This window comes from Paralichthys olivaceus, chromosome 1 (assembly GCF_024713975.1).
Source record: "Paralichthys olivaceus isolate ysfri-2021 chromosome 1, ASM2471397v2, whole genome shotgun sequence".
Classification (NCBI taxonomy): domain Eukaryota; kingdom Metazoa; phylum Chordata; class Actinopteri; order Pleuronectiformes; family Paralichthyidae; genus Paralichthys; species Paralichthys olivaceus.
Window position 1 is genome coordinate 14843407 of NC_091093.1, and position 16467 is coordinate 14859873.

General features: G+C 39.4%; 1 protein-coding gene across 2 annotated transcripts in view; it reads left to right on the forward strand.

Annotated features, from left to right (window-relative positions):
• LOC109636748 (CUB and sushi domain-containing protein 1-like) overlaps positions 1-16467 on the forward strand; it is a 380253-nt gene that overhangs the window by 203069 nt on the left and 160717 nt on the right. For both annotated transcript variants that reach the window (XM_069528917.1, XM_069528922.1), the window contains exons 7-9: positions 661-738; positions 11643-11724; positions 14532-14656. In XM_069528917.1, the coding sequence (XP_069385018.1) occupies positions 661-738; positions 11643-11724; positions 14532-14656 (285 nt within the window). The remainder of the gene's footprint in view (positions 1-660; positions 739-11642; positions 11725-14531; positions 14657-16467) is intronic.

Below are 16467 nucleotides of genomic sequence, written 5' to 3' on the forward strand. Positions count from 1 at the left end.
CTGCATTTGCTGTAAAGGAGATTAGCATTTATTGGGAACGGAAGTCTTAAATCACCTGACTGGACTGGCTTGACCTCTCCTGTCTATAATTGACTGGTTGTATGGTTTGATTGGTATATTAAGGCGCGTATTAGTTTCCACGTGGCGGCTCAGATTTAATTGGCTGCTCCCAACACAAAACACGGCGAGCGTCTCTATCTGTGGCTCTCACCCGCCGTCTGTCTCCATGCCATTTTTCATTCTACCCCAATGCTGACTCTCTTGTCCTGAGTCGTCTGTCTCACTCTTGAGAAAGAGAGAAATGTGTTTTCATGCCAAGTCTTAGTGGAAGTTTCACATTGAAAATGAAGTTTGGTTGTAGCACAGATTTTTCTGTTATTCTCTGCAATGTTTCTGCTTTGGATTAAAGAGATGGGATACATTTTAATGCTGCTCCCTCTTCTTCTCCTCCTCTTTCATATTGTCCCCACTTCTGTCTTTCAGTCTTTTCTACTGTTCCCTGTTCTAATTTTCTCTGCCACTGTTGCATTTGTCACAGGTTTGTTACAGGAGGGGGAGTGTGAAGCTGGATTGCAACTCTGAAAATAATAACAAGTGCCTCAGGAAAAAGGTCTAATAATGTATGATTTTAAATTAAATGACGTTATTTTCTTTCTGCAGTTAAGAAAGCAATAGAGCTGAAGTCCAGAGGGGTGAAGATGATGCCCAGCAAAGACTCCAGTCACAAAAATGCTGTCTGTAAGTAAACCACTGCTATTTGTCATATAGACATCACTTTTAAAAAGAATATTTTTTAAATACACTTAACAGTCAATATCTAACCTGCTTTAACAAATAAGTTAATTGCAATCCAACCCACAAAGCCCCAAATGTATCTTTTTGCAGTGACTTCTCAATAAGCAAGTCTAGCAAAAAGAACAGGGAAGCAAAATGTACTATTTCATCGCATGAATGCTCTTGTCACAGTGTCAACTCAAGTTGTTTTTCTTCACTCAAGAATGTGAAAAACATAATAACTCACAAGCTGTGAAGCTTGTTAAGTACATTTTTAGTTAAGACAGAGAGGAGTGTTGTTTTACGTCTGGGGTCTGTTGTTTATTTGGAAACAGGACTGACCAGCCCAGCTCGTAATCTTCTGCTCGGTAATCATGTGGCTGTCGACCCCATATGCAATATAAACAGTAGAGAATATCATTTGTCTATTTTGATAGTTTATATCTTTTTAACTTTGCAATCTTCTTGAAACCCCATCTCTCCACACACACACACACAGTGCACCACCCTGTTCTCATGTGAAGATGAGAATCTGACTACAGCCCGTAATAGACTCACTGCAGTACACTGACTCACTTTCTGCTGGCTGTCGCTGGTGCTTCCCAGTGGATAAGTCTTTTGTATTACCCATTTCAGCTGTTTATTATGTTTTAACTTTCCACGTTTTCACAAGCTAAGTGGTGTCTGGAGAGTTGGTGTAGTGACTCTCGTTGGCCAAAGCTGGAAACGTGCCCACTGCATCTTATTCATTCCTTTTGGAGGTGCAGCCAAGATTCCAGTATGAGAGTGTTCTCCGTCAGGTGGAGACATTAATGAGTAAACCAGTGGCAGCTCATCTCTGAGACCAAAGAGTCTAAAGGAAACCAGTAGAAAAGAATCTCCAATCCATTAAGAACATTAATGATGATCAGTGGTTTAATAAAATGTTTAAGTATTTCTTTGATTTCCATGTCTTTACCCTCGTCCCTCCCGTCGTACACATCATAATCAAAATTATTTCTGTGTACCTAAATGTACACATGTATATATTTACATGTAAATAGTCAGTCTTGATATGTATGCAGTGAATGTACACAGTCAATCAACCAAGCAATATGTTAATGAAATACAATTTTTTAAAAACTTGAATTGTTGAACAACCATGAGCATAATTGACAACATTGTAGTTTTTTAATAGGCTACACCCCCGAATCATTTAGCTTCCAGGACCTCTCTGATATAATTCAATGGACTTGTTCGAGCAGGTGTGTGTATATTGAGCCATTTCAAAATGATTAAAAAATGATATGGATACAGAATATTTGTTATAAAAATGCAGATCTTCAGATTTTGAATTACATTGGGTGGTTTAAAATGTTAGCAATAAGTTACACATTGTATTTGAAATCAAACAGTAGTGAGATGTGATGTCACAGTGAGAGTCTGAAGAGAGAAGTCTCTTATTTTCATGGTCACAACACAGTTAATTAATTTTTTTTTTTTTCAGCAAAGGTCTCGGGATGATTAGTAACAAACACACCATTACTTTGTTGTACTGCTTTCAAGTAATGGGCACAATAGGTGTCAGTTTTCATGGGTTATCTGGGAATTATGGGCAATTAAAAGAAAACTCTAGTGGCTGTGTTTACACATTTAAGTATTTACTCAGCTTCAGCTTTGTGATATCTTCAAATCCGGTGAATCATCTCTCGGTAGCTACAGGGATTAGAATACATCAGTCAAGTTTAAAAGGAAAACTGTGGCAGAGAAGCTCCTCAAGTCAAATCGTGAGCTGCGGAGGATCGTCTCTGTGCGTGTAGTATTTTATCAGAAGATCCATATGGGAGGTATGAGGCATGGAGTGTTTTTATCTGGACCTCAGGAAAAATGTTTCTCACCTCAGTGGCACTAACGGGAATCCAATTCAACTTAAACACCACATTGACTTCAAAGCAATAAAACAATGAATTGAATGATAAATACGATAAATATCTCTGCTGTATACTGGCTGACATATGTCTCGGAAGCTTGGAGATTCTTCTAGATCAGCATTCAGATCATCTGAGGTTTTTAATTATCACAGAAGCTCCAGCTCATACCTCATCCAGTCCTTCGCATTTCATAATAAAACCCTCATCAATAATTCTGCTGATTTACACGCTCAGCCAAGCGTGTACCGGTGCAATTAACATTAGTGTGTCGTTTTGTGTGTATGTGGGTTAGAAAAAAAAGAAATCCAGTGTGCTTGTGTGCCTCTTCATTTGTCCCTGCACTTAAATTTAAATGACTATATGCATTGTATATGTTTGAGAGTATGCGTGAACATGTGAGGAGGAAGAAGAGTATATGGTGCTTGGTGATAAGAGTTCAGATCCCACACACACTCTTTCTTTGCTTGACTCTTGCTTACACTTCACACAGTCAGATTTAAAAATATACGAAATGGTTTCCACATGGGAGAATCACCCTTAAGATTGCTTGCAGAGTCCAAATCTATTCAATATGCTTGTTACGAGAAGGGCCAGCAAAAAAACCCATCTTGTTGTGGAGTAACTCTCTTTCCATGGTGGTCTGCGTAGGTGTCTCATTTAGGCTGACATGTAAATGTTTTTAAATAAATTATGGGTAACACTTTATATTAGGGAACACACAAAGTGAACATATCCAAGCACTTGATGTTAATTCATGACTTCCTTTCTTACCATCAATAAGCAGTAATTAGGAGGTTATTAAGGGAAACTGTTAATCAATGGAGTAGTTGCAGAATAAGGTGTTTAAGAATAAGACATTAATAAGTGCTTTATAATGACTAATAAAGAGCCAATATACCTCTAATATCCATGCTAATAAGCAACTAGTTAATGGTTGATATGCATTCCCTAATATAAAGTGTTACCAAATTATGTTACAGCCTATGCAATGTGATAATGTTATGGTTGTACCATAAACATACAGTAGGATCTGGGGCCCCAAATGTCTCCAAGAGTCTTTGACTTTTGTAAATGAACTTAAAACCAGAGGTGGAATGTAACGAAGTACAAATAATTTACTTTTTCCTGCCTCGGGAGACGCGCAGGCCTGTTTGCTGTTGGTGGGGCAGCGTGAGACCCTAAGCGTCCGAAGGTTGGTCGGGCTGCCGTGGTAAACCGAGGTCGAGTTGCTGTATCGGTAATGATCCTTCCTCACGTTCACCTACGGAAACCTTGTTACAGCTTTTACTACCTCTACATAGTCAAGCTGGGTCGTCTTCTCAGCGCTCCGCCAGGGCCGTGACCAACTCCGGCGGGGCCGATTCGAGGGACTCACTAAACCATCCAATCAGTATAGCGACGGGCGGTGTGTACAAAGGGCAGGGACTTAATCAAGGCCAGCACATTCCCTATTCATTTATTCCCTGTAAAAAATGATCCAGGTGCTCATGCAGGACCTCGGTTCAGTTCAGTCTTTATTATTCTGCCTGGAATTTGGCAGCAAAACTAGACTGTGTCCAGTGAATTTTTTCTCTCTGTCCCAGCTCTTTGCAGGCAACACTAGAGGAAAACTATCCTATTTTGTTTGCCCACAACTTTTTTATTTTGCCGAGTTATCAGAAGAGGCATGGTGTATCATTGAAGTTAAAAATTATTCTTTTCTTTAATACTTAATTACATTTCAGAGCCTGTACTTTCTTACTTTTACTTGAGTAAATTAGTTAAATTGTACTTCTACTTTTACCAGAGTCTTGTTTTACACAAGTATCTGTACCTTTACTTAAAGGTCCAGTGTGTAAGATTTAGGTGAAAGAGAACTATCAGCAGAAATTAGTTTTCACGATTTAATTTCATCTAAATTGTATGAATTGTAGTTTTATTTACCCTAGAAAAGGCTCTTTATATTTAAATACTTTATATTCAAATACTTTATATTTACATCGAGGGGACCCTCTCTATGGAGGCCGCCATGTTTTTTACATTAGTCCAGACTGGACAAACTTAACACCTTTTGAGTTTTTATGAAAACTGAAGCTACCACAGTTTCTTCTTCATGTTTGGAAGGAGAGGGTGAGGTGACTTTGCAACATGTAATTTCAACACTAGATATCACAAAATTCTACACCTTGTACCTTTAAGTAAAGACTGTGAGTACTTTTGCCACCTCTGCTTAAAACAAAATCTAAGCCTAATTCTGCAAGCAGTAAAGCCTGCGGCGGACGTTCTTGTGATACACCTTTGCCTCAGGGGCTCTGCATTTGATCATGATGTTTAAGTACAATAATCACCAGTGGTTTTTGCACATGGGCTTAACGACTCTCAAAAGTGCAGATCCCCCTTGTAAAATTAGTGCGGCACTGTACAGAACTAGCTTTGTTATCTGTAATCATTATGTGGAGCTAAAGAATGATGATAATGACTGTTAACTGTGTTGTCCAGGGATCCCTTAATCTTTTTAAACTCCGGACCTAAATGAGTAATTTACTCTCTCACCACGGGACCCATGCTCATTAAAAACATGCTAGCGTTTTTTTTTATCATGGTGACCAAAACTGAGGAAATGTGAGCTCTGGATTGAAGGTTCAGGGAGATTATTCTAACACAGTACAGTTAGGCCATCAGGATGAGAACCAGGATCATTAAAACATTAAAGAAAAGTAAAGCCACCGTCCACTTTTAGTCCCAAATCAGTCTCTAAGCAACATTTCTGTACACTGTATGACTCCCAGTGGTGATATTATAGCTGTATGACAGAGCATGTGCAGTCTTTGTGTAATATACAATCATTACAGAGAAGTAGAGACTGATGATAATGAGTTTTCCCTGTCTAGAGAGGTGTGCTTATGAATCATAATCTAAAGGACTATCTGCAACAGCCTCTAGCCTATATTAAAGCACAGACTAATAGACAGACACACATGAGAATAAGTTTAATTCAGTTTGAGAACAGTCTGTTTATGAATAATTCTCAAATTGATTAAATCCAGCTGTACGTGAAGATAGATGTATACAGAATATATACAGGCGAAAACATAACGGCCCATTCAAACACAAAGATATAAAGTAAAACCATGTAAAATACTTCAAATAAGAGCAACCCATCTTCTAGTAGTTGCCCTCTGCCCGCACTAGCATTAGCTTACCTCTGAGGATGTGTCATAATTACAGAGAGGCTGAAAGATTGTGATTAAGGAGTTTTCCTCCAAAGACAACGACCTAGAACTCCAATGAATCATCATTGTGAAAGTGTGATTTATAATCAGTGTTTTCTTCAGGACTGCCAGGCAGAGGTGGTGCGAGGCCGCGCTCTCCTTAAACGAAAGTGATCCCACCACTTGAAAGTTAAAATTACATGATGGTTCAGTAGCACGGCTAAATAGTTTTGGGAAAAAACCTCACGGTAATGCAGTCTGCTATACCATCAGAATAATATAATGTGTTTCATCACACATGGCCCCGGCTCAGCATCAAACCTTTTTCTTTCCCATGCGTGGAGTCTTGTGGGTTCAGCAGAATGAGGCGGGGATACGCAGCTGTGGACTTCAGCTCTCGACTTGATTGACCTGTTTGTGAGAAGTTGGAGGAGAGAGAGAGGACGGAGTGGATAAAAGGCGACGAGAAGAGCAGAGGAGAGCGGAACAGAGCATGTCAATACACTGCACTTCACACATTTCTCTCCTCATCCAGCAGGCATCTGAAGAGCACTTCAGAAGCTCTTACCTGAAACACACATCAGCTGATTACACACGTTTGCATATCAACACACACACACACACGCAAACAAACACAGTCCCGGTTGCCTCTGTGCCTCTGCCTCTCTCCTCGCACCCACTCTTTCATTGTCTCATTGACCACAGTTCCGTTTTTTTTAATGGCTAATCTGTCAGCTGTTATAAAAACTAAACTTTTGTGCCACATGGCTTTGCATTCTAAATGCAAATGTCTTCTGTGTTTATTCGTCTTCACGTTGCTCTCTAAGCCAGCGGTTTACCACTTTCCTCCAATTCCCTGAGCCAGTGGTTTGTAACTTCTTCTCCTGGGACCTTCAACAACAGTCTCTTACAAGAACCAAAACAAAACTAACAGAAGGAAGACACTAAACAGCCTGCATCCACTCATAAAGTAAATAACCCATATGTCATTGTTACATGAGATTAACCTTGTTTTTAAAACTTTATTACAATTGCATTCATCTATGTAGACTGAGAAATAAGATACAGTGAGATGACCCTATTAATGCCACAACCGGGAGATTTGCAACACTATTTTAATGTAGTTTTGCTAGTGGCCATCAATGATGCAGCTCCATGCAACAGACCAACACCATGGTGACATTACTCGCTCTATATGCTGTCAAACACACACTGTGTAAGACTTGCAGTTTGTAAACTTTAAAACATTCTGACAAAATTACAGTAACAATAAAGCCTTAATAAAGATTTAGCATTTAAATGTGTTAGTTTTCAGGTATGTAAAAGGTTAAGGTGTCCCATCCTGTTGAGAATTTATGATTATCACAACCAATAGTGTGTGACACACTTTAAACACACTGGTGTCTCCTCTAATCTGGCTGTGTTCAGGCCACAGAAGCCAAATAATCTCTCCGTGCTTGTAGGTGTGATGAATGTTTTATCATGTGAAATTTGTAAAACTGCAAATGTTAAAAAAAGAAAATAAATGGATTATATAGTTGCTGTAGAACCTTGAAGTTCTGGGACAGAAGTTTGAAAAAAAATTACCAACAGACGCTTAGATATAAGACGAGTCCTCTTTACTTACAGTAGAGCAAGTAAACAAGTGTGCATTTACTTGAATTTATTTTTGTAAACTTTAATATGCTGAATTATAAATAGACATTTCTTATTTCAAACTGTATCCATGTACACATATATTTAACACACAGATTTACAGAGTTTGTCAAACAGTCAAACAAAACGGATAAACATTGAAATTGCAATATGTCGATTTAAAAGGAGACACCAAACTTTACAAACATTCCTGTGGTACTGTTACAAGTAAATAAAGTACAGACAGTAAAATGTATCAATTTATCAAATTAACGACATGTTATGCAAATTTTAATATCAGTGCTATCATCCACATACTATAATTATTAGTGGTGCATTTAAGCAGCATTTTATGTTGCTGTCGGCTGAGGTGGAGCAGTGCTGGTGTCTTACTACACTGAGTTTTATTGAGATGTGTTTCTAATGTTCTTCTCCCCTCCTGTTTGGAAATGGTGTGAGCAGAACAGGAGACCAACACACCTTTTTACATTATGGAAAACACTTCAGCATCATTGCAAACGATCACCTTAATAATAAACATGTGATTAAAGTAAAGCCAGGCTGACAGTGTTGATCCAAACTGCATTAGATGTTTCAGGAGCACTCTTCACTAATTCTCTGCACGTGCCGGTTTTCATTTTCTCTACAACAGTTGTTTCACCATTTCAATTTCACGCAAAAGCTATTTTTTCCCAATTACTCCCTGAGGGTTTTATTAGATCTCCATGTCATTTTGCACACAACATGTTTTGATTTGCTTACGACATGTTGAAAATTCAAATGACGTATGACTTTGCTCGGGTTATTAGGAGAGCAGGTAAATAGGGAGTGAAGCAGATATAGATCAGCTTCTCATTCTGCTGTTATTGCTGATCAGTATTTATACGTTTCAAAGAAAAAAGTGAAGCACATCCATCCATCCATTGATTTTGAGGATCACTTGGGGAGCTGGAGCCAATACCAGCAGAGAGTGGGCTAGAGGCGGGGTCGCAGACATATGCAAGGCCAACACTTTTACGCCAAATGAGCTGATGTACGCAGGTTTTTTAAACATGAGTAAACCCGTTAAAAAAGGCGATTGACTCTTTTTCTATTGCCAAGAGAGGAGTCTGTCTCCCCAGATGAGTCATGTTCAACATCACAAAGGCAGCACAACCCGAGGCACTCTCTCACCTTACTGTTTTATCAAATTACTGCATTCACCCTGATGTCACGTTTCAATCACTGCTAATCGGAGCAGGGGGCCGATTAAAACCTGTGTCCACCGCAGAGTCATTTGACCCGGGAGTGAACACTGACTGTATCCACTCCTGCTGCACACAAGAGCCAGATGTTCACATTCACACCTTCAGTCTCTAATTAACCTAACCCCAATCTGCATGCCTTTGGACTGTGGGAGGAAACAGAGAAAACCCACACACACACAGAAGCTGCTTCAGACACACTGGACTCTGCAGTTCTTCTGCATTTTCTCCGGAGGTGATGAAGCTTCTAACACTCCTGGTGAAAAAGCAGTGACACACACGGAGAAGACATCAACGAAGATGTCAAGAGAGTTTGTGGTGATAAGAGCTGTCGACGGTCGGGGTGACGTAAACATGGTCACGTGATCTCTGCATCAGAGTTATTACATCACTTCCTGCCTCTGCTGCACCCGGCTGCTCCACCTCTTAGTTTGATGCTGTTGCTAACGTGTCTGTGCAGAGAACCTGCGGGAGAGAACATGCAAACACAGAAAGATTGGAATATAATTCTTGATTTATTGAAGTCACTTTCCACTGCTACGACAGAGACATAATCTCTCTCTTTATTCCCATGTTGAATACTCTTTACTTACTGGTCAGTAGGTTCCCAAACTTTCTCAATAGGGTGAGTGCATAGTAAATGAGTTGAAACTCTATCCTCGGGAGTGGGTGGCTGAAGTGGACTCCACTACAGATATCAGAAACAAGCAACAACAAGAAAATGAATCACTTTTTTTTACAGATTCCTATAAAGTTGACTTTTTGGAGATGAAAGGATTGCTGGGAACACTTTGATGATATGGAAATGACATTATGCATCATAAGCTTGTGTTTAAATGTTGAATGGTCTTTTAAGTGCAAATATGGGATTAAGTCGGCTTGAGGATTTTTGACATCAGCACAGCAGTGATATTTGGCAGCTCTTTTTCTTATAACAATCTCATGTTGTTTGCATGAGCTGGATTTGTTTCAGCAAATACAAACCTTTATATTTGATGCCAATGAAAATCATTTGAACACGAGTTAGAGAGAAAGGAGATGAGAGCGTGCAACAGAGAAAGTGTGATTTACAGCGTGTTTGTGTGCTGATTTTTGGACAGAACATCAAAAACACAGCAAAGCAGAAAGACAGCTGGTTCTGTTTGCATCACATCTCACACAAACATGTATTCAGAGTGTGTGTGTGTGTACTCACTCACAAACCCTCTGCACACACATAACACCGTCACACAAACGCAGCAAATCACTCATCCATCTTTTATGCCAGGATGCACAAATTTCGGCTTGTCTTTGTAAATTGCAGCTAATGCATGTGAGAGAGCAAAAGCTTGGAGAAAAAGAGTGGAGTACGAAACTCAAAAAGAGGGAATGAGAGAGAGGAGAAGCAGACTAGGAAGATAGGAGAGAGGGATTGACAGACAGGGAGAGAGGTGTTATGCGGTCTGATTTTCTCTCTAGGTCACATTCTATGACCCTCCTGGATTTGTTTCTTTTATTATCTTATCGTTTTTTTTTTCTTATTTTCTTTCTTGTATATTTATCCTCTCACTCTTTTCCCTTTTCTATATTTTTCCTTTGCTAACCATCATTATTCACCCACAGACTTCCATTATGACAGACAGAGTATAGACTGGTTCCTGTCATTTTCTCTTCTCATTTACATTTACATTATGTTTTAGGCATGCAGCAGAGCCACAAAGAAATATTAAACCAATGCAGGATCCAGAATATGAGAATATATTTTTTTTTAATTTTCTTTTCAAAGCTTTTGTGCTTTTTTCCGGAACAGTGCAGATCATGCAGATAGATGAGAGAACAGGAGGGAATAAGAGAGTGAAAAGTGCCTTCTCCTCATTAAATCGTTGCAGGTGTTTGTTTACACAACAACAGTTGTTCCATCGTTTTAATTTTATGCAAATTATTATATTCTTTCCACAATTTGTTTTTAAAAGTTTTACTAAATTTTCATTGTGTTTTGCAAATTTACAAAAGAGGATCCTGTTCTATTTTTATGTTTTATATATTTGGGTTAAAATTACCTTCAACAAGGAGGTTATGTTTTCATCATTTCTTTGTCTGATATTTAGCAGTGTTACTCAAAAACTATTGAACGGATTACCACCAAACATGGTGGAAGGATGTGCTATGGGGCAGGGCAAATGTTGGTGGGTCATAGAGTGGGTTTGAAATACAATATTTTGCCCTTTATAAGTAAATACTCACAATAACTCTATATAAATAAACAATAATTATTAATAATAATATGTAAAATATACATTCAACTTCAAAAAATAATCTCCAAAACTGTCCTTACTCAAAAGCAAGACGGTATATTGAAGTACTCTGTGGAACTACTGACTGTGTAGTAATATAAGCATATTTGTATTTGTTTCAAAAAATGAGTCACCTTACACTGTATATACAATTTGGACGCTTGAATAAAATGAAATGGATGAAGACAAAGGGCATTGGTGCAGGTGTCCATTGCTGCTTTTTCTTGAGAACCTTGTGATGTGGATGTATTATTATTAATCCAGAGGCCTGTGTATTTCTCAAATATGCTCCTGAATCAACCAAGAATAGATTTGAAGAAAGATTTGAACATTCACCGGCTGAGTGCTTGTCTCATTTTATGAATTCACAGCACCAGTTGGGGAGCAACTTCTCACATTTGAAGTTATCCCAGTTGAGCTTGACCACTTAGCTGTCATCACATTTTTTTTAAAATACTCACATGCTTGTGGTCACGGTAACAAGAGTGATGTTCCCCCTGCTGGGCTCATTTTACTATAAAACGTGATATGAAAGGATGATGCCTCCAACAATAACAGGATGTGCCGAAATAATTTCAGAATATATCTCACAACATGTTTCCTGTTTTTCCCCAGTGAGTCAAAGTGGCCTTGCAGGTGATGTTTGTCCAGATCCCGGAGTTCCAGAAAATGGCAAGAGGATGGGCTCTACCTTCCAGTAAGTTCATTTTTTCTACTTTATCTCCAACCTCACCTGCTCTGAATCACTTAAAATCAGAACACTGATCATTTAGAAACCAGACTGCAGGGGTTTCCCACAGTGGATAACATTTCCCAACATGGCACTAGTCCCCAAAATCATTTGATGATTTGAGGGACGGTTGCTCAACTTGTGATTTGCTGACGTTGTGTCAGAGCGGCTTGGTACATTTAGGAGTCAGGACAGAGAGAACCCCCAGTGGGCAGAGTCACAGTGTGAAAACACATACACTGATTTCATCTAGCTGAGTTTGACTTTACAAAATGCTTGTCTATGATTGACAATAAGAGCAATAAAAAACTTAATTTAGTCCAGGCTCGGATCTAGACTGCTCAGACTGGGGAGGCAATTTTTTCACACAGTGTAAAGTGCCTTCTCTTCATTAAATCATTGCAGGTGTTCAGACTTAGTGTTGAGAGTTTTTCCAAGTTTTAAAGAACCAGGCTGTGGTATAATAATGATAATAATAATTACTGTTATTATTATTATTATGATTTAATCATCATTTTTGTACATGTGCCACGCACAGTGTAGCGCCACCAAACTTTTTTAAGCCTGCGTGGAAGCACACATGCAGGTGATGAGTTCCAGTAAGGAAGCTGTGAATGGATGGTGCTGTTATTAAACACAACACTGAATATTATTTTTAATGATACAGGTGTAATTTAAAATATATTAAAACACAAGTTCAACAGCCCGGTTTGCTGTTTGTCCAGATTAGTTTGAGGTTACGGACATTTTGACTTCCAGTTCAGATTATACATTATTCACATACAGTCTGTTTTAGTTCTCTCTTCTTCACTCATGGGCATCACACTGAGAGTGAGTGGCAGTCCACCTCTGTTCGGCACAGGAACTGGAACATGCTTACCAAAGCTCTGCATCCTTTTCATGGAGAGTGAATCGTTTTGTTGTGCCTGTATTATCGTAGATCATTTCTGTACAGTTGGGGGCTTGTTTTTTTTACAGGGCAGGCTTTTTATCTGTGGAACATCACATTTTACTGACTTGTAACAAGCAGGAAAAATGCACAACTTACATTTGCAGTCCTTCAAATTCTCCAAACGGGGAACTATTCACCACAGGTGGCACAATTTCTGAAATTACAACAGCTATTACTTTTGTTGCCTCTCACAAACCTCTCTACATCTGTGTTTCTAAACTGCTGCCACCATTACTTAATTTGTCAGCAAGTGGTTGGTGTGAAACTTTCAGTTCAGAAATGCAGGTTTAAAACAGCAGTTATGGATCATCACATTCTGCTCATATCTTTGTTTAAAGCATCGTCAGTAGCTCCCCTGGTCAGACACACTGTTGGGTTTACAAGGGGCCTTATACAAATGTAGGAGCACAAAGAAAATGCCAAAGAATTTTTCAGAAGTGGGATCTTTGCTGTTAAATAAGGACTTTGTGGACTTGGAGATTCAATGATTCAATTGTTGGTGTCTGTCATATAGTCAGTAGAAAGGGAGATATCACTTTTTATAATCAGGAGTGAGCAATTATAAAGAAACACTTGTCCCTGGACTCTTCCACTTAGCATTAATGGCAGCTAAATGGTTCTTATGTTTGACTTAAACAAATCTTGAAAAGGATTTTTTTTTTTTTACCATTTACTGCACATATTTTCATGATTACTATTAAACAACTAATAAATTATAATCATCTTTTAATCTGCAGTTTCTACAACTCTGATTAACACAAACTGCAGGATTATCAGCAGAATTGTCAGTTAGTGTAGGTCATTCCCTACATGTGTGTATGTGATGGTGTGTTTTTCTGCATGCATGTTGGCATAGATGTGCTCGGTGTGTGTGTTACAGGTTTGTATCTAATTATCATTAGGCACTGAGAGGCAGGAGCTGGAACGGAACTGTGGTGGGGTGAAGTAAAACAGGAGAAATGGAGAGGAAATAGCTGCGGAGAAAACCTCAGAGTTTCACTGCAGATGTGCAAGATGGCTGTTATATCATTTTTCATGGCAGTTTTTATCCACAGACCACCACACACACACACACTTGTGATGGAAAGGTTTCTGTGGTTTCCGAGGAAATAGCAATAACAACAAAGTTCCCTCCACTGTAATTGTGGATTTCACAGTTTGCGGCTGGACTCTGTGTCATCAGCATTGCCAAAGTGGCAGGAACTGTAAAGTCTCCGTGACAAAGGCACTAACAGAGAGATTTGGCTCGGTTGTATGGCTCTGCAGTGTTTTAGCAACAGGGTGGAGCCAGTGAATAAACAGAACCCGACGTAGTGAATGTTTGGCCAGGTGGTAGACTGTGGTGTGTCTCAGCAGGGAGGAGACATTAAGCTTCACAGACAAAGCACCATGCAGACTTCCACTTAGATGGCTGAATGTCCCTCACACGTATTAGACAGCAGGGTGTCGGAGTGAATGAGAAAACGAGTGATCAGAACAAGTGATGAGGGAAAAGGGAGAGAAGGAATGATGAGTGGAGAAGAGAGAGCGAGGAACAGAGGAAGATAAACGTAGAAAAAGAATCAGTGTTTTACAGAAAGAGAAGAATTATAGATCCTAATTAGATTATTTATTTTGCAATGATCTAAAAGCCACTGCATCATTTGTTCATCATTCCTAAATTACAATCATTCCCTGGAAGAATCCTCTTCTCTTGTAACAACAACGATTCCTGCTGTGTTTCTTTTGAGTATCACAGTTTCACATGACTGTTATCTGAGGCAGATTAAAACCATATTACTATTTTTGACAAGTGTTGTTTTCAATGTGTCTCCCTTACTAGAATTGGCTCCAGCGTCCAGTTCAGCTGTGATGACAGCTACGTACTGCAAGGATCTAAAAGTATCACCTGTCAGCGAGTCACTGACACCCTGGCTGCCTGGAGTGACCACAGACCCATCTGCAGAAGTAAGTTTTACCCATCATTCCATCTGCGTTTCATCTCCTTGCATGTGACAAACTCTATTTCCTTTTTTTAAAGTCATTGCATTGAATATCCAGGATAAATTCAGTAGGTAAATGTTTATTTAGCTTTGAAATGCGCCTCATTCACACACACAATCGTACACTGATGGTGATGGAGCTGCCAGGCGAGGTGCTGACCTGCTTATCTGGGATTCAGTGCTACCTGAGCTCCCCAGGCTGATGTTGCAAAGCCGTGAAACCCCGAAGGCAAAAACATGTTCACCCTCGGTCTTTACACTCATTACCCTGGACACGGACTGAAACAGTCAGAAGGTCTGAGCTCCTCCAGCGAAGAATCTTCTGCTCAGGTGGGAAAAGTTCAGAGCATGAGTCAAGTAACAAAAAAAAAAAAAATTTTAAATAGAGTCTTTAAATAATGGCTTTAAAATCTTGTCGACCTACAATAGGGGGAATGACATCTCTGCCATTGCAACAGCGCTCCTGGAATTGCACCTTGTAACTCTGGTGTATTGTGCAGGAATATTTGAAACATGCTTTAAGCTAAACTTCACAATCCTAATAACTGCAACAACAATAACTGGTGTTATAAGCCGGAGTTAGCAGCCAGATGTAAGAAAATGTTAGCTCACTATTGTCAGTGTGTAAAATTAAACAATACAGAACACATCATTATACACTACATTCATTTTCAGACTTTTGACTTTACTCCTATTAAAAGCTCCTGGTTATTCGCACAGTTTAACTACGGAGATTTTGGACAACCTATTAGACGCTGCAATGGTTCCAGGATCTCTGTCTGAATCTGTTTCATTGACTTAAAAAAATTAATATATAAAGTTTTGCTCTTAAATGGCTAAACCTCTGGTTGGAAAAAAAACGAAACCATAATGAGTATTTTGGGCAGTGTCATGGGGATCTTCTTCTGACTGAGCCAATTAGTGTCAAACGTTGTAAGATGTCAGAAATAATAACTCTTAGATTGGCATATTTCCTTTAAAATTATTCCTCTCCAGGGCCTAGAAACCTCTGCCATAGCTTGTGTCAACTCAAAATGATAGAAATGTATGCCGAGATAATTTAACAATGATCTAAATGTAAACCACTGCAAGATATTTGTGAATACGTAGTGGTTATGTCAGATTTCTGGTATTTTTCTAATGCACAGGCTCCACATCACTGTGATTTATATGTTGCTGTGATGTTGATGTGTTAAAATCTCTTCATTCATTTCCTCCCTGACCGGTTGAGTGACTAAATAAATAACTGTGTGAGTGGCAGAGCAATGATGCAAACGCTCTCACTGCCCACGTGTTTACTGACAATACCCTGTTGGGTTTATTGCTCCACTGTGGAGAGGCAGACAGCAAGCATACACACCCAAGTGTGTGCGCGTGTACTCACACACTGACACAGCGAGTGTCCAATGGACAATGTCACACACCTCATAGCTGCAGCGGCATTTGCCTTGAGCTGTGTGTGTGCGTTTGATGGACAGGCAGTCCCTGTGGTCAGACACGTACTGTAGGCTCCCTGTCACATTGGATTATAGTGTGTGTGAGTGTGTATAAGTGTGTATATGTCTGTCTGACTGCAGGAACCCTCTCTGCCTTCACAACACTGGCCACTCTAGTGAGGACGAGGCGGCAGAGACGGAGGGAGAGTGAGACGGTGAAAGATATAAAAGGACATGTGGATATTATTTCCATAATTAGCTCACTCGAGGAGCTGTGGGAGGAGAGGGTGCACACGACAGAAGGCACAATTAGCACCCACAGTGTTAGGGGTGGACTACA